At 43.1% G+C, this 27,142-nt stretch overlaps 2 protein-coding genes across 7 annotated transcripts in view; one reads left to right on the forward strand and one right to left on the reverse strand.

The window, feature by feature from the left end:
* The window catches only part of POLA1 (DNA polymerase alpha 1, catalytic subunit), a 202,625-nt gene extending 189,068 nt beyond the window's left edge, over positions 1 to 13,557 (reverse strand). For 3 of the 4 annotated variants that reach the window (XR_007888390.1, XM_051608242.1, XM_051608244.1), the window contains exons 1-12: positions 13,508 to 13,557; positions 11,950 to 12,074; positions 11,293 to 11,389; positions 10,731 to 10,811; positions 9,819 to 9,934; positions 9,614 to 9,676; positions 8,146 to 8,244; positions 6,041 to 6,236; positions 5,643 to 5,832; positions 4,583 to 4,761; positions 1,061 to 1,173; positions 487 to 603 (exon numbers count right to left, since the gene is read on the reverse strand). Coding sequence is in view for 3 of the 4 variants with exons in the window: in XM_051608242.1 (XP_051464202.1) it covers positions 487 to 603; positions 1,061 to 1,173; positions 4,583 to 4,761; positions 5,643 to 5,832; positions 6,041 to 6,236; positions 8,146 to 8,244; positions 9,614 to 9,676; positions 9,819 to 9,934; positions 10,731 to 10,811; positions 11,293 to 11,389; positions 11,950 to 12,074; positions 13,508 to 13,538 (1,407 nt within the window). In the remaining variant the exon portion in view is untranslated. The remainder of the gene's footprint in view (positions 1 to 486; positions 604 to 1,060; positions 1,174 to 4,582; positions 4,762 to 5,642; positions 5,833 to 6,040; positions 6,237 to 8,145; positions 8,245 to 9,613; positions 9,677 to 9,818; positions 9,935 to 10,730; positions 10,812 to 11,292; positions 11,390 to 11,949; positions 12,075 to 13,507) is intronic. The other variant, XM_051608243.1, reaches the window with a different exon arrangement.
* Positions 13,558 to 16,487: 2,930 nt separating this feature from the next.
* PCYT1B (phosphate cytidylyltransferase 1B, choline) overlaps positions 16,488 to 27,142 on the forward strand; it is a 38,925-nt gene continuing 28,270 nt past the window's right edge. The window contains exon 1 of one of the 3 annotated variants that reach the window (XM_051608249.1): positions 16,488 to 16,794. In XM_051608249.1, coding sequence (XP_051464209.1) covers positions 16,729 to 16,794 — 66 coding nt within the window. In that variant the 5' untranslated portion in view covers positions 16,488 to 16,728. Of the gene's footprint in view, positions 16,795 to 26,151; positions 26,390 to 27,142 lie in introns of those variants that run through there. The other 2 variants (XM_051608247.1, XM_051608248.1) reach the window with 2 other exon arrangements.

Genomic DNA, 27,142 nt, shown 5'->3' on the forward strand with positions numbered 1-27,142 from the left:
CAGGCGAAGAGAAAAAGCTCAATAAGACACCTGGTCAAAACCAAAGCCAGGGCACTAATCCCAGCAGACTGACCCACTGGCTGGGCAAAACAATCCTTCATTTTTAACTCTGACGTCATGCGCTGATACCCAGGCTTCATAGGTATCAGAATTTCTATGTGCTCTGCATTCTCAAAAATAGCTGAGCAAGCTAGAAAGACAGTCTGACATTCAACTCAGTTTCAAAGAAGCTAATGAATAAGTATTTTCAAAAGCAGTATGATAAAATTCTGGTGGAACAATCATGTTGTAAATTACCTGTTCTTAAAGGAGTATGGATATTTGGGAAGACACTAAGCGGGCTTTTACAAGCAGGTACTCTTACACACATCAGGACTTAGGTATTTACACTTCAGCATAACCTCCCTCACTGGACACTATTTCAACAGACATCCCACCATAAGAACCAGAACAGGAAATGACCAAGTAAGATACTTGTAGACAAACCTTGGATTTGAACTTCATGATCTTATACTTTGGTGAAATGCAGTCATTAAATTCCTTGAAAACACTCATTATAGTTACCGGAGTGTCCAACACTTCGCCAGTGGATAGGTCAATTTCCTTAAAAACAGAAGTTGTGTTTTATAAATAAACAGAAGATGCCAGCAGACACAAGCAGTAAGCTGAATTTTGCTTGCTCTTGTGAATCATGTATCTCTTCTTTAAGGGAAAACTACAGTGAAATCAGACAAAAAAATTCAAATTTTAAAACTGCTATTTGAAACTGAGTGCTTAAAAGCACTAAATTTTCTAATAATACTTCAACACAACTTAATTTCCTAAGCAGCAAGTCTAAAGGCAACAGTTTGTCTGCAGCTGTTAGTTAGGTGGGGGAAGCAGCAACACTCCATTCTACATTTCAGATGTGACATACTATGTATATATTGCACTTAACTTTGCCACCTACATCAGACAGCACTGGCTTCAACAGTTTCCAGCGGTACACTAGCAGAACTCATAACTTGCCATAAGCAGAATGAAAGGTACTTAGGTTTGACACCCTTAAAAATATACTTACTGTTTCACGTGGCAGTAGATAAACAGTTCTCTCAATATTTTTCACTGTCACACAACAGCTGACATAGGTGTCTGCAGATTCAATCCAAACTTTGCCAAACAAAAATACCACGCCTAAGGAAGAAGGGCAAAGCAAAGAACTCAATATGCAATTCTTTAATTAATCATTCTTCATGTTGCTTAAAACAGCTTATTATGTATTCTTGCGTAGAAACACAACCACTTCTGGTTTAGGTCCTTGAACAACAAATCTTTCTGACAAATGACCACATTCTAAATTTTTTTCAAACACCAACTTTACAAATAGATACCTGTACAGCTCATGCTCCTACCTCCATCACTAAAGTAACACCTTGACAGATGAAATTCAAAATGGCATCACACAAGCAGTCTCAAAATTCTGTCTGATATTCCATTTCTACATACATTAATTTGATAATTCATGGTGAGAGGGAGTAAGGAGAGAGGAGCCAGCGAAAGCAGAGTATCATCAGAATGCCTATCCTGTCAAATCACTTCCAAAACATGTGCTATTCACAATTTTTTAATTCTTCAGCTAGACAGGTACAATTAACTAATTTTTTCTACACCTTAATACGATGCGATCGAGACACTACTACTAATAAAACCTGCAAAAATACATTCTGAAGACAACTAGAAGATTATCAATTGTAAGAAGTTTTCAGCTGACTGTTGCAAATGAATGAGGGCAGTGGCAGACATATGACATAGCAAGTAATTCTGGAAGCTATGACGGCAATTGTAACCAAGGTAGATATTAAAAAAGCCTATATTGAGCAGGATGAGCACAACAGACTTCACTGTGGATCACGTCATTATTGTACACGCACATCTCACAGCCACAGAGAACATGGCATTAGCACAAGATGCTAGACCCTGCTTATCAAGCTAAGTTAAACTTTGAAATAACAAAAGACAAGGCTAGCTGACTTCCACATACAGCCTGTGAATTACAAGTAAACTTCCAAGTACAACTCAAAAACCTGGTTTCACCCAAGTTCCCCTTAAACTTAAAATAATTTGGAATTTTATTACAAGAAAAAACACTATTCCTACACTACTGTTAATTAAATCTGAAATATCAGAGCTGAGATTGTCTCAGAAATAGAGTTTCACATACAGAAGACTTTGGAACATGCATTTCTCCTTGGTCTGACAATGCACAAGCAAGTCCTTGGTTAAAACTTGTAATTTATCTTTGCCATGTGATCTCTCAGATGTATAGACACTTTTCTTACTCCATTAGATCAAAGAAAAATCAGTGAAGACATGCTAAGACAGATGACAGAGTTAAGAGTGACAGGCTAAGAAAAATCATTTCTTGAGTGCTTTGAATGGATATGAACAAGACTACTTTCATCAAGGACAGAGCATGCTGCAGTTTTGAAGATGATGAGAGCAAGGATACATGTTTCAGCTGCATAAAGTATCCTGGAGATTTTAATACAGAGGCAATCTTCAAGACTTAGACAGTTTGAATAAAAGGATCTAGAAAGAGCTCAAATTACAGATCTAAGTGACAGGGAAGGTGAAGTTGCTCTCCTAAGCAATCTTTTTTTTTTTTTTTTCCTGTTTCAAAGGGATAAAAAAACCCCACTCAAATAGGTTTGTATCATATAAAATGATGAAACTATGGGAGAGACCACAAAATAGGAGCTGGTTGCTTGAACACCTGCCAAGATTAAGAGCATGGAGAAGTTAACCTGTCAGAGGTGTATATATATGCAGGTGAGGTAGAAAGGATATATGAGACAGCCAAAGACAGGGTAAAAGGCTGTTTGAATTGCAAAGACAAACTTTAACCAACTCTAGCATGGACAAGTAAATGGTCTTAATCCCCAGATTTCACACAACCAAAGTAATTTAGGCTGGAAGGAACCTTTTGGATGTCACCTACTCCAACACATACACAAGGAAAGCAAAGTTAACTTCAAAGAGTTTTCAGAGACATTTCATATGCAAAACCAAGAAACAAGAGAAGAGGTATCAGGGCCTATTCTGTAAGCCTGATTATGGAAAGAAGAAAAAAAATAGAAGTAAACCTTATAAAACACAAAGTCTGTGAAAAGATAGATTATGTTACCAATGAATCATAAGGCAAGTAAAGTCGAGAGAGGGAAAATGTCTTGCAGAGGGGAAAGAGAGGGCAATATCTTTTGTGATTTCTTTAAGATGTTAACAGGACTACAATTCTAAAGGTCTTTGCCTAAGATAGTAGAGAGACTTCTGAAAAGTAAGCCTCCAAAAAAAACATTAAGTTTGAAAGAGTCTTATGATTATGCCATAGTATTTACTCTTCAGGCAATGCATTTGACATCACAGCAAATGAGGCATAAACAAAGATCATGAACATGTTAAACAAAAAGCAGTATCAGAATTTTCCCTTCTACACTACTAATTGAAAACAGGTGCAGTCTTTATTATTCAATCCTGAAAAAGTCATAATGAGAAAAGAACACTCCTTGCATGCGAGGAACAGAAATCCTTTCATAATTATTTTCCATTCAGCAACCACTGACTTAGAAGACAAAAAAGAAAGAAAAAGAACAATAGTGGGGCCTTTAAAAGTAGCAATTTTATATTAGAGCCATTGATTTCATCAAGATATCTATGATTATTAACACTCCCATCACCAAGCTGTTCAGCCCAGCACAGTCTCATATTTAAGTTTGGCATGCAACTCACAACAAAAGGTGTAATGGAGAAATAGATCTGACTCAACACTTACAGCATCAACCCAAAAAACTTTCAACAACATATGGAAGAATATTCTGGTAAACCTACACAAAGCACAAATTAGAAAGCAAAGGTCCTAACACCGCCGACGAAATGACAGGACAGATGGAAAGTGCTTAGAACAGAAGCGAGCACAACTTCTTTTGTCAAGGCTGAGATCAGAATGCCTCAGTTATGAAGACAATGAGAGCCAGGATTCATACTTCAATTGCACAAAGTATCTTAAGGATGTTAATACAGAGACAATCTTCAAGATTTAGACAGTCTGGATAAAGGGATCTAGACAGAGCTTGTATTTTCCAGGCCAGCTTCCTCCCTTAATAGGTATACCTCTCCTTCATATAAAATCAGGCAACTGCTATTATATAGGCTTTCAAATAATACACTAGAATTTAAGTTACATTTCCAGAAACAAGAAGAAAGCATGCTCAATTGCTGCTCTATCAAGTAAGAAATTAACAGTATCAGCCTACTCCTGGAGCACACCACATTTTAAGGCCAATGGGTCACTAACACTGAGAAGTGCTAGTAGCTCCCTTTGTGCCTCCCCACTGCTATACTAGGCCAAGACACAACATTCATACTTTGTCCAGTCATAGTGCCCTGCACTGAGGACAGAGGTGTGGAAAAAAATAGGAGATCAACGCACAAGTTAAAGACTGGTATACAGAGATGGGGTATCTAGACATAATTTAGGCAACTCCAAAAATCCCAGTCACATAAAAAGAATCAAAATGGCATTTTCTGCCTTTAACTGAATAGTTACCTGGCTGACTGAACTGATCTTCATAAGCATCCAACCAATAAAATCTTAAGACTTGATCATCATTTTCCCCATTCACAAGTGGAAGGAGACCAGGATCCAACTGAACTTCTGCCACTACCACATCAGCTTCATCCTCATCAATTCTGTCCCAACATGAAACATCTGGGAGGGGACAACTTCTGCAGGTTTTGCAGAAGAAGAAACAAACAAAGTCAAATTGTGCCCTTGCTATAACCACCATTGTTTCACTTTTTTTCAGCTCTATATTCTCCGGCCTTCTGTTGCTGATTCCACTACCAACAGGTAGGTTTCCTCAGATTTCTTCTGAAAAGAAGGACCAAGTGACAAAGACAGAAACCCACATACAAGTATGGTTATCAGTACTTAACACACAGGCTTTACAAGTCACTCACCTAGGATGCAGCCTTGGTCATTAAAGCCTTTACTTAACAAATACATCCATCCCTCTGTACAAGTTGCTCAGTGGGAACAATAGATTATTTCAACAAAACTAACTTTTCAATCATTAAATGTTTAAGTCTTTTTCATCATTAAAATATTTTACAGATTAACTTTGTGGAAACACAATTGAAGATTCTTCCAAGCAATAAAAAAAATAAAAATGCAAAATGCCTCCCTCTTTTCCTATTTCCAAAAACACAGCTGTTCACCATAGGAAATTACTTTTAGCAACTTTTTAACTACAAATAACATTATGAAATACCTTTATAGTTGTTTAGAATAAGCATTATTAGTGATTCCTCATTGATGCTTACTGGCATCAAAATTCACTGTTCAACACCCACACTGAGTCACCTTAATGTACTGAAATGTGTGTTACGTTGTCATGTGCTTAATTCCCAAAACATCAAGTATTTTTCAAGTAAGTAGCTATAGGCATGTTCAACACTACAACTTCTAACGTCACTACAAAAAAACCAAACATTGCATAGCATCATCATCACTGTATCAAAATTATCCCATTGACAAAAACAAATGTGAAGATAAATCTAAGGCGTATTGGTGACATTAAAAAAAAAAAAAAGAAAAAGATTCTTACAAGACAGATGTCTCTTTCTCCCCTGATTCCAGCTGCTCAGTCTCTTTATTTTCAATTTCCTTGTCTCTCTTCAAGCTTTTAGCTGTCTCAGGTATAGTTTCCACATGCTCTGCTTCCATAGGTTCATCGAAGTCATCCTCATCAAAATCCATCATTCCCTGATCATCATCTGGAAGTGCTGTACACAGAACTAAAGGCTTCAGTCATTAGAATGACACACTGTATAGTACCGAGGTATGCATAGTTAGCAGTGTATGCATGAACATAATATACAAACAAAATATCATAGTTAACCTATCTAAGCATCTAACAAGCATAAACTAAGAAGTGTTTCAACCCTACCAAATATACCATATTTAGAGTTTCCAGAACTGAGTTTTAATTTATTTTTTTAATACCTTCATTGGCTTTCTCTTCTATTGTCTTCACTATTCCCCCATTTTCTGGGGCTTTTTGTACACACTTGGTATCCTGATTTTCAGAGACCATGACAGATTTTGCTGTGTAATTTGGATGTTTAGGATGAGATGAAGCTGAAGGAAGAGCTTCCTTTCTGAGATGAGCAGGAGCTTTCTTTGATATAGGGGTGATTACCTGAAAGACATTTTAACCATAATTTAAGAAAAAAATTATCTTAAGACCAAAAAAAGGGGAACAACAAATAATAAATCTAGCACTCACTACTTGCAGAACTAGTACCCAGGGCTAGAGGAAAAGCTACATATATTTTGCAGCATGACTGGTAAAACTCCTCAAAAGTAAACTTTAAATTCCATAGTATCAGTTCTGCTGTAATTTTAAAAAGCCGTTTACAACAGGACATGGTTGACATTTAATTAAATGTGTGGTTACTTTCAATATTTCTTCCCACATAGTGCTACTCCATTCCTAAATTAAAACCTCTGTGTCAACTGAGTATGTGACAATATACTTGCCAGTCAGAAACAAAGCCTGAAACAACTTGGGGAAGGCCAATACAACAGTTTACACCTGTTCATATCAGTAATGAGTTCAAGATGACTACAGGACTCCATGGGGTCTAGTGCACAGAGGGCTTCTCCACTGTATTTCTCTCATGCTACAGACATAACAGGGAGAGTGAGGAAAACAAAGAAATCACCTCTCAACCTGTTCCGTGAGCCTAAATTCTGAGGCAATAAGCACTTGGTTTGTTCTTCAGACAGGATATCACTATGGCAGCAGCTAGAGAACCTCTTATGGAAGATGTGTATGAAGTGGCCTACACCATGACCAACAACATGCCTCTGCATCTACCAGCCCTTAATGTGCAGCAAGGTCCAAAACAGAGCTCTATCTTTGGGGAAAGCTGTTATTACAGACACAGACTCTAGAGGTGCATACAATCATTTCTAGGGTTTTAATCTCAGTACAGCTACTTCTACTGTTGTCAACACCAAAATCAGCTCTTCACTCACCTTAAAGAAAGAGCAAACATTACTTAATCAACCTTTACCAACAGTTTTTTGCTAACTCAGTCAAATTAATTTGAATTAATTAATTCACGCTTGTATTTCTGCTTGTCTCCTGAAGTAGAAAGCATCACTGTCATCTTGCTTTTTATACCTGTTTATTTTCTTTTCATCTTCTTAATCTGTTTCATTGTCTAAAATCTCCAATTCCTCTTCCTAGGACCACAGAAACTATCACCTGAACAGCCTGTCTGGGAATTAATGTCCTTCTCAATGTTTCCTATGAAAGTGACCACTGCTTTGCATCATAAAGACAAAGATCTTCTTTTACTGTACTTCCCTCTTTTTTCTTTAGCACTTAACTTCTAAGCTCTAACACAACCACTGAAGCAAGTGCCACTGGTGGTTACTTTCAGTGTAAGAGCTGATGTCACTACCATACAAGGTTTCATAAACTAGACTTATCTACTCCATTTGCCCTCTACAGACACTTAGTAAATATCTCTCTGTATTTCCAGCAACAAAGCCCATCTCATTTAGCAGAACTCTTAACAAAATGCTAGTCTTCCATCCTTGGCAGCCCATCCCTCCTTTCACTACATCTTCCACTACGGTAAACTTCAATCTATAGCTTCAATTTTTTATTTGGTTTCCATTTCTGCAGATGAGTTTCTTATCCTTTGCCCCACTTAAAAATACTCTTTCTTCTGCTTATTTCACTTCCCATCATCGTTTCCCTGACACAAGGGTCTTTTTCTATTTTGTACTCAGCAGAAAAAGAGAAAAAGCAGAAGTTCGCCTTCGTATGATGCACCTAACATTATAAAAGCTGTTTCATCTGTTGTATGTAAAAGCTACAGAATAGTACTCAAAGATACACAAAGAGTTGTATTCTGTTTATGTATTAACATGGAAGGGAATGATGAAAACTGCATGAAGTTACATGGTAACAGTGCTAAGGAAGCTAATGAGAAAGGCAATTTCTAGAAGGAGAAATAAAAGACAACAGTATTCAAATCAACCAAAATACATATTCATACTTATTGAGAACTACTTCTATTTTTTTCCTCTACCTTAGGAGTTTGGGACTGCACAGAAAAAGGATTCAGTGGTACTCCAGCAGATCTTTTCCTCTTCAGCATTATAATCGGTGGTGGACTTATCTGAACAGTCTGAATATTGAAAAAAAAAAGTGAAAGCAACAAAATGAAGAAGTGTTGTTTAGCGTTTTCTTTTGCCTCGGTTAGTAACCTTTTCCATCAAAATGAAAGAAGGCCACCAGTATTTCTCATCTGCCAATAAAACACATCTCCTGATACACAACTCAGAAAAAGTTAACTTAGCAATCAGCCCATGAAGACAGACACTACGTTTTTTTCAGTAAACAGTCTGAGAGAAAGACTGTCATCAACAAGTGAAACAGCTTTAAAACTGTGGGCATTTCAATAGCTAACTGTGCCTTTAATGCATATGTATCAGAATAACTGGTGGGATATTCTTCATAGCTGCTGAAACAGCAGTACTGAGCACACATGCCTTAAGAAAGGCAGAACTGCTCTTTCAGCACTGACACACTAGGGGAAAAACAGATTTTCATTTATTTACATGCATATATATTTTATATTCACCCTTATCAACAGCTAATTACAAAAAAAATTTTAGAGAACAAACAAAGCCAAAAACTCCAACAGCTAACTACCATTTAAGTAAATAGAAGCCTTAGTGTAATTACTAGCATTATTTCGCCGTATCAATGCCTCACACAATTTGACAGCATTAAAACGCATTTGCTTACTGATCTGAGGCGTTTTGATAGCTTAAGATATTACAACTCTCAATGAGATGTCATAGGGATGAATAAAACTGTAAGCGCACAAAAACAAGAGAACAACTTTACATTGGAACATCCGTATTTCTCTTCCTGCTCTGTAAAAACACATTACACTTATTATGATACAACATCTCCCAAGTCAATATCTCACCATTACAGCAGTTTCACAGTGCACATGTGAGCAATCCTTTCAGTTTTAAGAAATCCTGCCAAGGGGCATTAAATCACTAAAAAGTCACTAATGACGAGGAACAACCTCATTTGAGACAGTCCAACCCTGCTACAGCCATCCTGCACTCCGAAGTTAGAAGAAGTGTTAATCCAATTCTCTGTAGGAAGCAGTGGAAAGCAGGAGGTGGCAGACATAAGTTCAAGCTACATCATCTGCTCAGACAGTCCTCCCCTCAGCTTCCCTTGTGAATCCAAACTTGACAGGTGGAAATATCCTACATTATATCGGCTGGAGTGTGGTGATATACATATATGGTACAGGTGACCCAGATGCAGGTAAGCCCTGTTTCACTCTGATCTGCATGGGGGATGTGACAAGTAGGCTGCATACATATGTGGAACACCAAGCAGATGTGCAATGGAAGAAATCATTCCTAGATGGTCTACTTTTAGGAATAACTTTACTTTCTGGATATGTTCCACAGAAAGAAAAATTAATGGATTAAAGTGTTTCAAGCAGATTTTACTAATACACTTACCTCAGCATTAAGATCTTGAAGAATATCCCCTAGTAAATCATCCTTTGACAGGTCCACAGTTTTCTGTAAGATAACAGATTAACCAAACAATCTTAGTTATATAAGCAAACCCAATAAGGAGACAAGTAGCAAGCGACTAAAGGATTTCTACAAAACATACAGTATTTTCAGGAATGCTCCTTACATAAGAGATAGTGAAACTTACATCTGTGTTTTTCTTCCCAGCACTGGCTATAAACATTGACTTAATTGTGTTGGGCTTTGAGACCACAGATTTTTTTGTGTTCTTCTTATCAGCTGTAGATGTTTTGCCAACTTTTCCTACAGAAAAATACAAAATTTTGAATTCTACATCAGAAAAGCTCAATGGGTAAGGCTCCAGTTATAAGCAGCAACAGATAGCTGAGGTAGTCCACTTCTTTTACCTTTACACTGCTGGCTGAAATGAAACCTAATTATCTTTCATTTGCTGCCAGCTTTGTAACAGCTGTCATGCACACACACAAAAAAGCAAAACCTTATCAGCAAACTCTCTTTCCTAGTCACATCAGAGATGCTCTTTGCATACTCAAGTTCATACTCCAGAAGGACCGAGAAACTTCACATGGAAGTACCTCCAGGAAAAAAAACAAACAAGCAAACAACTAGTGTTGAGGAGTATGGCACTAGGCTTCGATTCTCAACATCAGACTCAATTTCTCCGTTTCCCACCAACTTCATAAAATTTGGCAAAATCATTTTATGCCAGATCCTCTAAAAATACTTTAGTAGCAGGAAAGATCACGCACCCTTTAGACACTGGCTTTTGAAACCAAGATCGTCATTCCTAGATGCATTTGTTCTACAAGCGAATGTACATCCCACTGAAGACCATAAGCAAAACTGCCCCAGCAGCACCACAGTAGTTAGCAGCAACATGACCTCAATTTGTGAGCCTCTATCTTCTGCATCACGGAGGCTAAGCAAAATCCACAGAACTACACACACAGAACTACAGAGCTCCATGTAACATGTCATTTTTTAATATTTACCACACACTGATGCCAAAAAGGTCCCTGTTCTAGGTACCTTTTATTAGCCACTGGAAGACTTCCTACAGTAGTCATGGTCAACCTACCTTTCTTACTGGTACCAAGCGCATCATCATCCAGATCTTCATCAAAGATTTCCCTTCCATCTTCTACATAGCCTACTCCATCTATAGAAAAACAAATTTTAAATTTAATCTTCTGAGATCTCTAAATACATTCATAATCTGAAGTTTTACATATTTAAACACTTTCCCCTTTCAATATGGAGCAAAAGTTATAAATTAAAAAGTGTTAAAAACTAAGCACTCTTGGCTGTATCTTCTATTAGACTAAATACATTATTACCTGTTTAATCATAAATTACCAATTACAGTACTTCTTTTAAAAAGAGTCACTTCACTGATAACTGGAAATTAAATTTCAAAACAAGTTCTTCAAGGAAAAATATTTTCATTACCATCCTAATACACTATTATGAGAACAATGCAAAAGACTCCTTTCCATATAAAATATTATCCTTTTTTTGTCTCCTAAACCAGTTTGTAGGAATACACTAACTATAACTTCCTTCAACTCAAAAACACTATGAAGCCTAATTGAGTTACAACAATATAATCAAAGTAACTCTCCAAATGAACCTTCACTTACCATCGTCAACAATCCAGTCATCATCCTGACGTTCTCTGACCATCTTGGAGTATTCTTCCTCATCCACCTCATCATAAACACTTGTGAACTCCTCAACCTACAGTTAAGTTATACTGAGGATTAACAGTTCCCAGACCATTAGCTATCAACATCAGTCATTGGTAAGAACACAAAAAGTTCCAAGAGATGCATGGTTGTGGTTTCCTACACTGTTAAAACTGTTCACAACTAGTAAGCAGAGTTATTCATTCAGTTTAAGTTTCTTTTTTGGCAGCAACAAAAGACAAGTTATCCATTTTTAAAATTCACTCTATACTGAAACTCAAAATCTAATGAAGCACTGGCAGAGATTTCATTTGAAGTTGGCTTGCTTTATTTCTCATTTCACATTACAAAAAAAAAAAAAAAAAAATCCTAGCAATGAAATCCTAGCAGTTACTAAAATGTAGTTCTGAAAACAAAAAAACAAATAAATTATACCAAAAGGCAACTAAACAATTAGCTACGTTCTAAAATACAAACACTGTTAAAAAAAATGAAAGCTGATTTGAAAGGCAGATTTTGTTTCCCATAACTTTTAGACATATATAAAGGGTAATTAAAGCATCTCAGCTCACATTCACTTTTCACTAAAAAGAAGATATGAGAAATTTTCACCTCATATTTTATCTTTTCACCAGCTTTGGCTTTTTTCAGACGTTCCAATGCATCTTGCTGGCCTCTTTTAGACTTCTTCTCACGTCTAGAACGTGATGCTGCAAAACTGCCAGACTCGTGCATAGCTGCAATTAATTAGAAAACAGAGAAATCAGCTTAGTAATGAGCTGCTGTTACCTTTGGTACTTAGTGTTCAGTGATGTATTCACAGATGTTTGCAGTTTTGTTAAAATGAATACAGAGACCTCCCTGGCTAAAAGCACACAGTCATGAACAGCTCTTGATAAGTCAGTTCTGGAATTACACTGAAGGCACGGTCTGGGACAGAGAGAGATCAGACCTGGTGCCAGCTCACATGCAGCAAGAAGCTACCACTACCACCGAGATTTCCGAAGCACCTCTCAAACCTCATCAACCCCTATCTGAAAAGGATGCCCCCCCACTCTTTCCTCGGGAATTTCCAGCTCTTTTTATTTTGCATGTCTCCATGACAACTTAGGAACAGACAGACTTAGAAAAGGCCTGTATCGCTGCAAAGCCGTTATTTTTTTTTTTTTTGGTGGTTTCACAATATTTAAGAGTGAAGCTAGCCTGAGACAAACTAGTAATCTGCTGACAGCAGAAGACCGCCACCCCGTTTCCTCGTACATTTTCATTTTCTTCCCTTTGCAAGACTAACCTGAGCCAGGTGCACTTCACTTCCCTTAACCTTTGCTTTCTACCGATTTGAAGGGGCCAGAACACGTATCCGACCGCGGAGAACGAACGGTCCCCCACCCAACAACTTCCTAAGCAGCCAACTACCCCAAGAAGGAGACTCATGGCTTTGTGTGACCAGCCGAGCCCGCCGGCTGGGGGCAGAGGAGACCCAGGGCGAGGGCACAGGGGCCCGGCCGGGCCCGTCCCCTTCTGCTGACAGCTGGGGCCCGAGCCGCTCACAGCGCTGCAGGCCGGCAGCGCGGCCCAGACAGGGAGCACCTGCGCTGCCGGGCGGGACAGCACGGGGGCCTTGGCCCTGCCTGGCACCAGCTGTGGCAGAGCTGCGCAGACGTAACGCTCCGGCTGCCTTTACACAAGCTCTCCTGCCAATCCTCGGCGTTTACGAGAAGCAGGAGCCTGAGGCAACGCGCTCCCCCGGCGAGGAACGCGTTCCCCCTCGGCCGCCGCTCCCCGCGCCCGCCGCCGCGCTCAGCTGCGCCCGCCGCGCGGCCCGGCTCCCGGCCCCCCAGGGGGACAGCCCCGCAGCCTGGCCGCTGCGGGGAACCAGCGCCGGCCGCCGGGCAAGCCCCCGCTGCCGGCACGCCGGGAGCGGCTCCCCGGACCCAGGCAGCGCGGCTCCCGCCCCGCCAACCCACCTCCCGCGGCGGGGGGGCGCGGCGGGCCCCGGCAGCCGGGGGGACCCGCAACGAGCGACGCGCCCGCGCTCTCGCTCCCCCCACACCTTCCCCCACCCCGAGCGCCGCTGCCCCCGCCTAAAAGCGAGAGGACGGCAGCCCCCGCCCCGCGCCCCGGGCAGACCGCGCAGACCGGCGCCCCCGCCCCGCCCCCCGGGCCTCACCGTCCCGGCCCGGAGCGCCGCTCTCGGCCATGGCGCCCGCGCGCTCCCCTGGCGCCAAGGCTCCCGAAAGTGGCGCGAGACGGGAGCCCCGCGAGCCGCCGCCGCAGCGGGAGCCAATCAGCAGCCGCGGCGGCTCGGGCGGGGCGGGGCCGGGGCGGGGCGGGAGCAGGGGCGTCGGGCGCGCGCCGCCCCTCGCCAGGGCCCAGCGGCGGGAGGGAGCCCCGGGCCGGGCGGAGCCGCTTCCCGGGCGAGGCCTGCGGCGGCGGCCGGGCTGGGCCGGGCCGGGCCGCGGCGGGGGGGGGGCCTGGGGCTGGCGGCTGTGCCCGCTCCAGGCGGTTGGCAGACCCGGCCCGGGGCCGCCGCTGGTGCCGCGGCTTTGCAGTCGCCGCGGCTGCTCTCCCCGAGACGTTGTGCGTAGCTGTGCCCGCTAGTGGATCCCGAGGGCTCCGAGTAGGGGCGCAGCCGGTCAGGGCTCTGCGGGGGGTTGTGCCTGAGGGATGTCGTAGGGGGGTTTGGGTTGGAAGGGACCTTCCCGCCTGCTGCGAGGTGGGGCCCGTGGACCCGTCGTGGTGCGGGGCCTCGCCTGGGGGAGCAGTGTAAATGCGCGCGCCTGAAGGGGGGCTGGTGCTGGTGGGTTGCAGCGTCAGGGTCGGGGATCTCTCGGAACAAACAGCAGATCAGTAGCTGTGGGGAAAAAATGGGCATTTCCCACACAGCTTTAATCAATGTATAACTATAGATATAGAAGGGTGATCATGAAAGACCATTAACAACATGCATGGTTTTCTTTTTGCATAGCTACAGTAGGTGTCATTGTCCTCTGTCACAACGTTCAGGAACTCCCTCAGTAAATTACACCCCAGTCTCTTCAGAGACAGGCAGCGGATGGCCAGCTTACCAACAAAATAGATAATACAATGGATGCCCTGCTGTTTTACAAATCCATTTACCATTTTTTCCCTTCCTTGCTAGACATGGAAAAACAAAAACACAACAAGATTCAGAATGGGTTTCCTAAGAGGTTAAGTGCATGAAGAGCTCAAAGAAAATACGTGTTCGATTTGGCCTTGCATAGACCTGATCTGGGGGGATGAGGAAGGTGGGGTATATTGTGCTCATTTTCTTCTAGGGCAATACCTTCACTCATGAGTCAAGTATTACCAGCCTTCAAGTGAGGAGCAAGAGCTGTGTCTGGAACAGGATGCATTTAAGTCTCAAGTGTAGCTGGAAATGTTTCTGAAAGCATCAGTTAAGACAACTGAAGCTTTACAAGTCCTCTCCTCTAAAATGGCTTAGACCTGCTGAGAACCTTGATCTTTCTTCAGATGTCACTGACGTTGGCCAGTTACTACCCAAAGAACTTGCCACCTTAATTTGTAGAATTTTCCAGAGAAGCATTTGCTGATCATGAAAGTATGTGGGTACTGACTCCAGCTTCTTGAAAAGGCAGGTAGTGCTGGTACTTTAGAGCCATTTGGGAGCTAATAAGACTCTCACATCTGATATGCTATTACAGGAGTGTTAGCTAGGATTGTCTGGCCTGAATATATTGACTCTTTTCAGCTAGCTAGAAGGGATAATTTTTATGGTTCTGAAACTCAAAGTTATTTTCCTTCCTCACAAACTCCTTTGCATAGGAAGGGAAGGGAAGGGAAGGGAAGGGAAGGGAAGGGAAGGGAAGGGAAGGGAAGGGAGGAAGGAAAAGAAAGAAAGAAAAAGAAAGAAAGAAAGAAAGAAAGAAAGAAAGAAAGAAAGAAAGAAAGAAAGAAAGAAAGAAAGAAAGAAAGAAAGAAAGAAAGAAAGAAAGAAAGAAAGAAAGAAAGAAAGAAAGAAAGAAAGAGAAAAAGAAAGAAAGAGAAAAAGAAAGAGAAAGAAAAGAAAGAAAGAAAGAAAGAAAGAAAGAAAGAAAGAAAGAAAGAAAGAAAGAAAGAGAAAGAAAGAAAGAAAGAAGAAAGAAAGAAAGAAAGAAAGAAAGAAAGAAAGAAAGAAAGAAAGAAAGAAAGAAAGAAAGAAAGAAAGAAAGAAAGAAAAAGAAAAGAAAAAGGAAGAAAGGAAGAAAGAAAGAGGAAGAAAGGAAGAAAGAAAAGAAAGAAAGAAAGGAAGGAAGGAAAAGAAAAAGCGGACATTGATCCTCCTAACTTATCTACCTACTTTCTAGTATGATGCTACCTCTCACTGCTGGACCCAGTCTTAGATGGAAACAGAAGAACCACTTTAACCACCTCTAGCAGCTCCCTGGTGGCAAAAGAGCCTGGTCTGCTCCCCCAGCCACCCTAACAGCCAGAATGGCCCTTCCCAGGCATGCAAGAGAATGAGACCACCCCTCTCAGCAGTAGCAATTTATTAGATTAGCTGAGCTGTAAGCAAATCCACATCCTTGGGAACACTGACAGTTAGAGGAAGAATGCTTCTCTGACCTACATACGGCCTTTCACTTGTGTACCCTTTTTTTAAACACATGCAGAAAACAAGATTACTGAGTATGATTTGTGATTACACTTTCTAAGTTACTCAATTTTTTAAGCTATGATAGAAAAACATAAAATAACAGTGTAACAAAACTGTTCAGTTTGAATAAAAATAGAGTGATACTGCATTTCAGATAGACCTAGCTTTCACATGCTTTGGGATTTTGAATTGACTAAATTTTAATGCTTTTTATTAAAATAAAACAATACCTTTTGTGAGCTGTCATCCAAAAAGTTTGTCATTCAGGTGATGCCATGATTTGAGCTGGTACACAGTGATACAGTTAATTTACCAAGCTGAGGTTGTTGCCATAGCTCCACTGTGGCACAGCACAGATTAAACAAAAGCCTTTTCATGAACGGTAGTTCAATCCTGACATTCATCTCTGGCCGTAACAAGAAGGCATCTGTTCCCCACAGCACAGCATGACAAGCATATTTAAAAGCTGCGGGGTGGGGGGGATGACAGGACATAAGGAGGGGGGAGGGCAGGACAGGGGTTGCATCTTGCTTTGGAAAAGAAAAATAACCCAGCAAGATTTGGGACATCCTCTGCTGAATGGCTTTATCACAGCAGATTACTTGGAGCTGATCTTTAAGCTCCCTTGGGGCATTCATACCAGAACAACTTGGCATGACCTGTGCTCAGTTGTCTTTTAAATACAAGAAGAGCAAATTCTGCTGTGCAGCAGAGCCACTCAAGGAAAGTGTGACAGCTACAGAGAAAAGTGCAAGAGAAGAACAGTAACGAAGATGGTAGGCAGCCAAAAACGCAGTACAGAAGAGGAAGCTCAGGAAACTCCCAGATTTCAACGACAGGTGACAAATATGTATTTACCACATTGTTTCCTTAGAGCTGTAATTTAAATATGTAAGTTATTAATAGAAAATGTTTGAAACTAATTGCAAGAGCTCCAAGATAATATAAACAGTAGTTTATATTAACATATGAAAGTACAAATGGAGTACAATATCAAACTTGAGTTAAAAGGACAAAATAATCATGGGGCTGAGGATTATGTTTGTCTTCCTTTCTGTGTCTAGGGCATGCTTGATCTGTCTCAAAGACAGTAGGACAAAAAGTTCTCAGATTCAGACATCACACATTAAGCTTACAGTTGGTATTTTTTTGATGGTGGAAAAAAATTTATTGAAACTAACAGAGATGGTATAAAATCTGGAATGTGAGTAAACAGTGAATAATAGCAAGGCAGGAAATTCACCTGTACTGTGTCTAACTCAAAATGCCTAAACATTATTCTGTCATTGTTAAGTACAGACTGTGAAGAATTCTGTGTGTGCATGCTAGTGATCAGGATATGAGTGTAGATGCTCGCTCTATGTGTATGTTTCCTACAAACATGCAGTATTTAATTTTCTTTCAATATAATCATAGAATAATTTAGGTTCTAAAAGACCTATAAGATAATTGGATTGAACCATTAACCTAACATTGCCAAGTCCACCACTAAAACATCTCCCTAAGCAACACATCTACATGTCCTTTAAGTATCTCTAGGGATGGTGACTCCATCACTTCTCTGGGCAGCCTGTTCCAGTGCCTGACAACCCTTTCAGTGAATAAATTGTTCCCAGTATCCAATCTAAACCTCCCCTGGTACAACTTGAGGCCATTTCCTTATGTCCTATCACTTGTTACTTGGGAGAAGAGACCAACCCCTCACTACAACCTCCTTTCAGGTAGTGGTAGAAAGCAATAAGGCTCCCCTGAGCCTCTTTTTCTCCAGACTAAACAACCCCAGTTTCCTCAGCCTCTCCTTAAAAGACCTGTGTTCTAGACCCTTCCCCAGCTTCATTGCCCTTCTTTGAATGTGATCCAGCACCTCAATGTCTTTCTTGAACATCCAAGCCATGAGCATCCAGGTTCTGAGAGTGCTGTGGGAAATGGTGTCAAAAGCTTTATTAAAGTCTAGGCAGACAATATCCACTGCCTTTTCCTCGCCCACTAAGCAGATTACTTTGTCATAAACAATCAATTTGTTAAGCTGGACCTGCCTTTCATAAACCCATGCTGACTGGGCTTGATCACCTGGTTGTCCTGTAATCAGTCAATTAAGTTTTTCATCTAATATGATCCAGCTCTGGCTACTTCATTTCAGCAGCTTCTTACTAAACTACACTATTCATGTGACATTTCAAGATGAATTATTTACCTGTTTGGGGGACTAAACTCCTCAAGGAGCACAATTACGTAAATAGCATATGAAAAATCTCAAATTATTACTTACTAAGAGGTCTTTGTTTTCAAAACCCTTCACAGGCAGTTAATTTGTAGAGATAAGAAGAAACAGATTCTTCTCCATTTGTTCATCAGTAAAGATTATAATGCAAAATTTATGTTCAAAGGGTAGGTTCCTTGCTTACCAGGCCTGTAAATACCTTTTGTTCACTCCACAGTTATTTTGCATTTCCTACCTGAGTTACCTGCTACCATCATGATGAAGAGAATGAAGTCACTAGTAGGATGTTAAGGCTCTGAAATGCAAATGTGAAATAGAAATGAGAACAAGACATCGATTTCCATTTTGACAGAAAAAAAGGTCTATTAAATGAATATCCAGAGAAACATTAAAAAACAAAACAAAACAAACAACAACAATGAAAAAAAGCCAAACACATTAAAATCTGATTGTGATTAAATTACAGCAAATCCTAGTAACTTAACCAGAATTGGTGAAATTACAATAACGAGAACAGAAAGCATAATCTCATCACCTGCTTGCCTAATACAATATTCCTATTCAAGCCTAGAAGAAAAGTACAAAATATTATAATGGTAATTAAAAAGGGAAGACAAGCTACAGCAAACTCACAGAGTATGAGCCCTCACATAATTATAATGTCTAAGAATTAAGTCTGATGCCAATGGTATTCAAAAGCACACAGTTATTGCCACAGCATGAAAGTCTCTGTTTTAACTACTTTCAGCGCTCTTTCTTCACAATATCATAAAAAGGAACAATTCATGTATAAGCAGAACAGTATTGCGGAGAGGCTGTTACATTTCAAGACCTGGCTGAAGATCAAATGTGCTTGCACAGGATTGGTGAATACTCTCAGCATTCACCGATTCATATTTCTTGGGCAGAAAGGAAGAAATCATCATGATACAGTGCAACGCTGGAGCTCTTGGAGTGAGTCCAGAGGAGGGCCACAAAGATAATCAGAGGGCTGAAGCACCTCTCCTAGGAAGGCTGAGAGACTTGGGGTTGTTCAGCCTGGAGAAAAGAAGGCTCTGAGGAGACCTTATTGCAACCTTCTAGTACCTGAAGGGGCTACAGGAAAGCTGGGGAGGGACTTTTTATAAGGGCATGTGGCAACAGCACAAGGGACAATGGCTTTAAACTGGAGGAGGGGAGATTTAGGTTAGACATTAGGAGGAAATTCTTCACTGTGACAGTGGTGAGACACTGGCACAGGTTGCCCAGGGAAGCTGTGGCTGCACTTCCCTGGAAGTGTTCAAGGGATGGTTGGATATTACTTTGAGCAACCTGGTATAGTGGAAAGTGTCCCTGCCCATGATAGGGGAGTTGGAACTAGATGATCTTTAAGGTTCCTTCCAACACTGTCCATCCTATGATTCTATGAAAACCTAGTTGTAATCCTGAGAACTCTCTGTGGCTGCACTGGTGCTAGGGAAGGCTTTCCTCACAGGGTGTGGAAGGAGCAATGGTTGACTACTCCCTGTGGGTGGGAAGGCCAGCATGGTGAGGCTGGCTGGACAGTTGGCTCCTTGTCCCCCAACACCTGAGGTCCATGAGCAGGGCAACTCAGGGATAGGAGCTAGGGCCAGCCCAGAACCCAGAGCATACAAGTCCATGGTGATGAGGCAGGTTAAAGCAGAAACATGACTAGGAGTTAGGTCCAGCAGTGGTAACCTGGGTCAGATGCAGCCCAGCGATCAGCTGGCAAGTCCATGGTGATGAGGCAGGTCCAACATCAAGCCACAAAGTCATCCCATGGGTGGGGACCAGGGTCAGACACGGTCTAGGGATTGACAGACAAGTCCATAGTGACAAGGCAGGTCCAAGGTCAGGGTAGAGAGCCAGGGGCATGGCTGTGGCTGAGCTGGAGACCAGCACTCACTCAAACAGCCCAGCTCCAGCAAGGACTGATAGGTCAGGCCAGAACTCAAACAGAACTCCCACCCAGAGGGCAGGGGACCTAGGTGAAGCCTAGGTGCCCTCATGGCCCTGGCAGCAGCCTCCCTCCCAAACAAGGTTTATCCTCATGCTTCAGAGATCCGCATTCGGAAGGGGTTTGCTGTAGAGTGATTTAACTGGTGTGGGTTATCAGCGGGCTGTTTGGTGGACACTGAGCCATGGCAGGGACAAGGACCTAGGAGAGGGCCACAGGAGAGGTGACTTGCAGACAGGAGGAACCCTGGAGGCCAGCACCTAGAGGCTGCCAGGTCGGCTCTGGGAGGAGGGTTCACTCAGGAGCTGGGGTTGGGCAAGGGCCAGCATGGTGGGGAAACCAGAGCCCAGAGTCAGGCTGATGGCTCAGGAGGAATCACCAGAGAAGACCCCACACAGCCATGGGCAAGGCCACATTGTGCTCAGTTCAGGGCTTAGGAAGGGCTGAGCTAGCTGTCAGGGTGTGGCAAGGGTTGGCTGCTCTGCTCCCCAAAGACAGGGAGCTGAAGGTATGATATGGCTGCTGGGGCAGGGACCTTGCCACCCAGGGCCCCATCCCAGAACCCCAAGCAAGGTGAGCTGGACAGGCCCAGCTGAGAGTCCAGCTCATCACAAGTGATTCCAGACTTGTCTCATCATCAGAGGCAAGCCAGAAACACAAGTCAGGGGCAGGTACTGTGAGGGTGATGTGGGTCTGAAACAGCCAAGCAATCACCAAGCAAGTCTGATCTCTTCTCACAAGTAACAAGTGATAGGATGAGAGGAAACAGGATCATGTTGTACCAGGAGAAGTTTAGGCTGGATATTAGGAAAAAAATTATTCACAGGAAGGGTTGTCAAGCACTGGAAAAGGCTGCCCAGGGAAGTGGTGAAGTCACCATCTCTGGATGTTTAAAAATCAGGTGGATATGGTGCTTAGGGACATGGTTTAGCAGTGGACTTGGTAGAGTTAGGTTAATGGTTAGACTCGATAATCTTAAAGGTCCTTTCCAACCTAAATGATTCTGTGATTCTATGATAATCAGATAGCCAGAGCCCTTCATTTATTACCCAAAAATCTTACACACTCAATCACTTTCCATATTTACATTTGACCTTTGATATTATTAACATTTCACTGTGCGAGGGCAGCAAAATTACAAAAGTTTAGCTGATAGTAAGGGTCACTGTTCTCTCATTCTTACATGTATTTCTCAAAAACTCATGACCTGCTTAGAAATTTTTTAATCCACAAGTGGTAATACAAAAACTGCGAAATTACTTTCTGCTTTTTGTCTCATTTTTCAACCATAACTTCTTGCCCAATTTTTTCTACCTCTCTCAGATTTACTGTGGCTCTTAGGTGAGGTGAGGCTTGGCAGGGCCATCAATGTCTTTTAGTACCCTCAGGACCCTGATATAAAGGAACTTATATATATGACTTATATCCAAGATCAAATTTGCCCAATTTCATGAAAACAGCACACCCGTGTTACGAGTTCCAAACTTCCAAACAAATATCAGATCTCCCAATCTTGGAAGCTCTTGAATCTTTCAGAGGAAAAGCCCCCAAAATATATTCAGAGTATTCTCAATCTTGTTTCCAGAAACAGCTGCATTATGCAGGTAGAAGTTGTACATAACTGCCAAGTAGGTAGAAGATTCCCAGCCAATATCACTTCAGGTCAGAAGTTTTAAAGGCATCAAAGTTAGAAGCAACTGAAATAAGATCTTTGGTTCAAAAATTATTAAGAACTAGTAAAAGTTGCAGTAGCTAGCAGATACTAATTTCACAGTGCATAAGTACATGTTTTGTTTTAAATAAAGTGTTAATCTCTACTTAGATTATGAAAACCTCCACTTATTAACCTTTTGGTACCCAAAACATTAAACATGAAACCCCAACACTCACCTGAATGCAGTTTACAGTATGATTTTTTATGCTTTGCATGGCAGTTTTGCATTTGAGATAGTATGGGGAACAAAACTGTGAAGGCATTTACATTAAAAATTCACAAATGGGAAGACAAAGGTTGACAAGAACAGTGGAAAAGAAACAAAAGTATTGGAGACTTAAGATACTGGAAAAGATAGCGTGACTGAATACTGAAGATCAATCGAAGAATGAAATTGAGCTGGGAGAAAAGGAAGGCACCAGATTATCTTTAAGGTCCCTTCCATCCCAAACCATTATATGATTCTATGATTCTAAGACAGACTGAAAATGGGTAGAAGTGAATGCAATATAAATATGTGCATGAAAGGCAGTCATAGCTTTGTGTGTTTTTTAGTGGATTGGAGTGTGTTATTAGAAATCCCAAAGAGGGGAGAAAGAAAAAGGAGGGATAACAACATAGTTTAAATGTAAACAGAGATTTTTCTTAAGTTGTATATTATCTGTAACAATAACCAGCAGGACAGATAGAATATGAATAATTTAGGCAAAGTTTATACTGACATGTATCAAGGAGTGAGATCTGTAATACTCAGCATTATATTTCTTGGTAGTTGTAAAGTTGCAGCTGTAGTACTGTGCTTGCACCACACTGCAAGAAATCTATAGAAAACCCAATGTATAACAGGAAGGATAACAGTCTGTAAAATATGACCTATTGGAACAACTGGAGCTATTTAATCTAGAAAAGTCAGGAGAGATGACAAAAATACCAACCTACCTGCTGCACGTCAGCTCTCTACTCCAAATCCTCAAAGTATTGTTTCAAAATCTTAACAGTACAAGTCATACAAAAAGCAAAAGTGAGTAAATCTGTTCTCTATGTCCAGTAGAAAAGCAAGCAGGGGTAACAGATTGCAGCAATGGATGTTCAGGTTAGACGTAAATAAAAGCTTTCTAATAGGAAGGAAAGAACAGGGCTGCATCAAAAGAAGTGTGGCCAGCAGGCTGAAGGAAGGTGACTCTAGTCCTCTCTCATGAAATCCCACCTGTAGTACTGTGTCCAGCTGTGGACTTCTTAACAATTTTCAACTACAGTTTGCTCCTGCTAGGGATTTTGCCTTAAGATAAAGATGCAATTAGTTAATAGCTAAACAGCATAGCTATGAATCTGGATGTAGTAATTTTGATGAAGTAAGCTTGCTTATCTTAATCCATCAAATACAGGGAAAGGAACACTTCTGACAGAAATGGACACACAAATTTGTGTTCAGATTTTGGCCATAATGGCCTACCAGTGCTAGTCTGCTAGTTTAATAAGTGCAATTTGGTAAAAGCATGACAGAGGTTTTAGAGGTGCTGGTACCTACAAGGAATTGAAGTTTACTTAGTTACAGCTGTGGGCACTGACCAATGCTGCACTAAAATATTTTGTAAATATTAATGGCTAAATAGAAAAAAAAAAAAAAAAAAAAAAAAGAAAAGAAAAAAAGGGAGATACTTAAAACTGAGGGCTTGAAGATATAGAAGAATCTACAGAAAATATTTGTCTATAATGTTTGGTTGCCCATGAAGCTCAGAGTTAATACTTTCCATTTGAGAAAGCAGCAGCTTTAAATATAATGCCTAAACATATTAATTTTTAAAATGTTCATACTTTAAAAATTAATTGTTCCAGTTTGCAAACTGAAATTCCATAAAGACAAAGCCTCACCACCTAGGAGAGTGAATCTTGCTAATGGCTAAGTTTCTCCCCTCTTTTCTGTCTGTTCAGTTAAGACATTGGAATTAGTGTTAAAAGGATTGGGATCATGGTTTCGTGGCTTGTTTGCATATAACATTAATTTATGCACCATGGGACAGGATTTTTATGCATCAGATGTCTGGTTAAGCCTAAGCAGCTCTTGCCAAGAGCTCAGTCATTACAAGCAGTTGCTGTATGTCCCTGTTACTTCTGAAGGAATGGCAGGAGGATGCCCAGGAGACCATACTTAGCCTGGTGCCGTTACATAAATTAGATGCGTGAACCTTCCCACCCATCACTTTTGCTCTGCTGTTCTTTTCAAAGTTGGCTGACTTGTAAGGATATACTGAAGACCATCTACTCAGCTTCTCCAGTCAAACCTATTTTTTATTTATTTTTTTTAGAGGGTAAAGAAGACACTCCAGCCTTTTGAAAGCTTTCCTTCCCCTGTCCCCCCCCCCAGCTAGAAGATGATGCAATTTAGTATATCTTATTCAAGATATCTAATATGTTGACTAAGATCATCAGAATCAAGATTGCCTGTGACAAATTCCACTTGGATAGACATGACAGACCTCACAACCTTTTCTGCTCTTGTTTCAAATCTCTCTCTCTGTTAATGAGGTATACAACATTTCTTAATCATGCTGTTCAAACAGAAGGGAAAATAAAGTATTTCCCAAAGGTGGAAATAAAATAAGTAGCAAGAAAAGTCTTGCACTTTGAAATGTTGGCACAACTTAGATAGGTGATAACCCCACAGTAAGAGAGACATCGTTCTTTAGTGCTACATGTATAAGGAAAAACTTACCTCTATAAAAGATGAATCAAAATGCAGCCAGAGTCAATAGCAAACTCCCAGCGTGAAAGCAAAGATGAAATTCACACTTTCATGCTCAAAGTAAATGCAAGGCAAGGGAATTTACGTTTCCAGTTCATTGGCAACCATATAGCTGCAGGAAGGTCCATTTCCCTGTCGTGTCTACTCGGATGTGTCTGCCTGGTCAGGGAGGGCAGGATGCTGACCCTGGACCTCGCCGTAGCAGGTGCTACTCCTTCAGCACAGCAGCACCACCCTCAAGAGCTGGCATATGTGGCTGGGCCTGTAAAAGGGCTGCCTTGCTACCCGTGGCTGCTCTGGTCCTAACACTGCTCAGCCATGCTGTCCAAAGAAATTTCTCCCACTGGAATTCTCCTGCAAATATTTTTCCTAAGAAAATGAGCTACCAGTTTCAGGCAGAGTGCTGCATTAATCATGGCTTAATAATTTCCCTGGAGTATGTTTGAAGAAATTCTTCACTGTGAGGGTGGTGAGACACTGCCAGAGGCTGCCCAGGGAAGCTGTGGCTGCCCTCTCCCTGGCAGTGTTCAAGGCCAGGCTGGATGGGGCTTGGGGCAGCCTGGTCTAGTGGGAGGTGTCCCTGCCCACTGGTTGAGAGGCTCCTTCCAACCCAAACCATTCTAAGGTTCTATGTTTTCCCTGATGTGTGAGTAGCCCTCACAGAATAACTGATAAAGGAACCCAGTCACAAGAAAAAGATTCAGCTGAGATGTAGATTCAGTGAGATTTAGTTAGTTTGGCACCTGATTTCTGTGCTTTATCTCTCCTTTTGGCTACGTATTTTCCTTTTCTCTCGAGTTCTCTCTTTTAACATTCTCTCTCTTTTTGTTGTTTTTTAATGTCCTCTTCCTCACTTACCTACCCCTTTCCACCTCACACAGCTTTTTTTTTTTTTTTTTAAATTAGACTCTGCCTCCTTTGCAGATGTGCAAAAGGTGCAAAAGGTAAGACAATTGACGATTCTCCTGTAACTTCCCACGGCTTTGGATGGCCTTAAATGTTTGTACCCCTTGATGAAGCTCGATTTAAAAAAAAAACAAACCCAACACTCGCAGTGACCACCACAGCTGAGCACTATTGGAATCCACTTTTAATTGATCTACCGTGCCCGGGGGGGTGCGGGGCAGAGCTGTCCGTTCAGCACCGCGCCGCCCGCGCCTCCCGCCGGCAGCTCGGAACCGGGCAAACTCCGCCGCATGTCACCGGGCGGGCCCGCGGAGGGTGTGCGGTGGAGCAGCGCGGGATTGGGACGGGGGATCACGCCAGTGCGCTTGGCTCTCGGTGCGTCTCTGCATCCCGCATAGCTCACAGCTGCGTGCGGGTCCCTCGGCCTGCCCTGCCCTGGCCCGGGAGCGCTCGGCCCGACCCGGCGCGGTGCGGGAGGACGCGCGCGGGGGCCCGGCGCGGCACGCGGCGCGGCGCGAGGCGGGCGAGGCTGCGGGACGCCCCGGGGGGCGGCGGGGCGGCGGTGGCGCGCGGGCAGCAGCCAACCAGCGGGCCGCATGCAAATGAGCGCGGCGCGCCCCGCTGCGGGGAGGCGCCCGGTTGCCATGGCGACGCGCGGCGGCCGTGCCCCCCGGCGGCGCCCGGGGAGACCCCCCGCGGGGCGCGCGCGGCGTGCGTGACGGCGGAGCCCCGCGCCGGGCGGGCCCGGGCGGCGGCGGGCGAGGCGGGCGGCCGCCATGCCAGTGCTGGCGCCCGGTGCTGAGTCAGAAGCAGGTATCCCGAAACCCCCCTGTGAGGCGCGGCGCTCGGAGGCCATGGAGGAGCTCGAGCACACCTGCCCCCAGCCTCGCCGGGTGAGTCGGGCCCGGCCTGGGCGGCGGCTGGGCCCCGCCTCGGCCCTGCCGTCCCCGGGCTCCGCGGGCTCTGTGGGGCGAGTGGGAAGGCAAGGGGGGGGGGAGAGGCGGGCGCCGTCCTAGAGCGGGTCCCTTTGTGGAGCGCCGCGCCTCAGCGGCGAAGGGAAAAGCCCGGGCGGCCGTAGGGGCGGGCTGTCCCCGCGGCTTGGGTGCGGGTCCTGGCCGGGCTGCCCTTGCTGGGCTTGGTCGTGTGGGGACTGCGGGGAGTCTAGTGGAGAGCCAGGCAGCATTCCCGGGCCCTTCTTTAACAGCAGCGACGATAACAGAACAATAATCCCGCTAAGCCCGCGAGGAGCGAGGGCGCGTGTCAGAAGCGGTGCGGAGCGGTCCGCCGCATTTAGGGGCGCCTGGAAGAGCCGGAGCACAAAGCCGCCCTTCCACCCCAGGCAGTGGCGAGCGTGTGACTCGGCAGAGCCGTCCCGCAACACATAAAGCTGCATGGCCTTAGTAACGAATGCAGAGGAGCCGCGGAGACCCGCAGGAGGCGGTGCCCGCCTCCCCCCGAGCCGCCGCCCCGGCGGGCAGCACTGGCAGCCCCCTCCCTCCGCCTTGCTCCCCGTGCGGGGCCTGCCGAGCCCGGCAGGGCAGCCCTTGGCCGGGGCTGGTGCGCTCGGGAACGGTAAACCCCGCTTCTCTCAACTTTAGGCCCCCTTGAGGAGTTTTCTTGGGGTACGTAAGGAAGCGAGGCTTGGA

This window comes from Apus apus, chromosome 1, assembly GCF_020740795.1.
Source record: "Apus apus isolate bApuApu2 chromosome 1, bApuApu2.pri.cur, whole genome shotgun sequence".
Classification (NCBI taxonomy): domain Eukaryota; kingdom Metazoa; phylum Chordata; class Aves; order Apodiformes; family Apodidae; genus Apus; species Apus apus.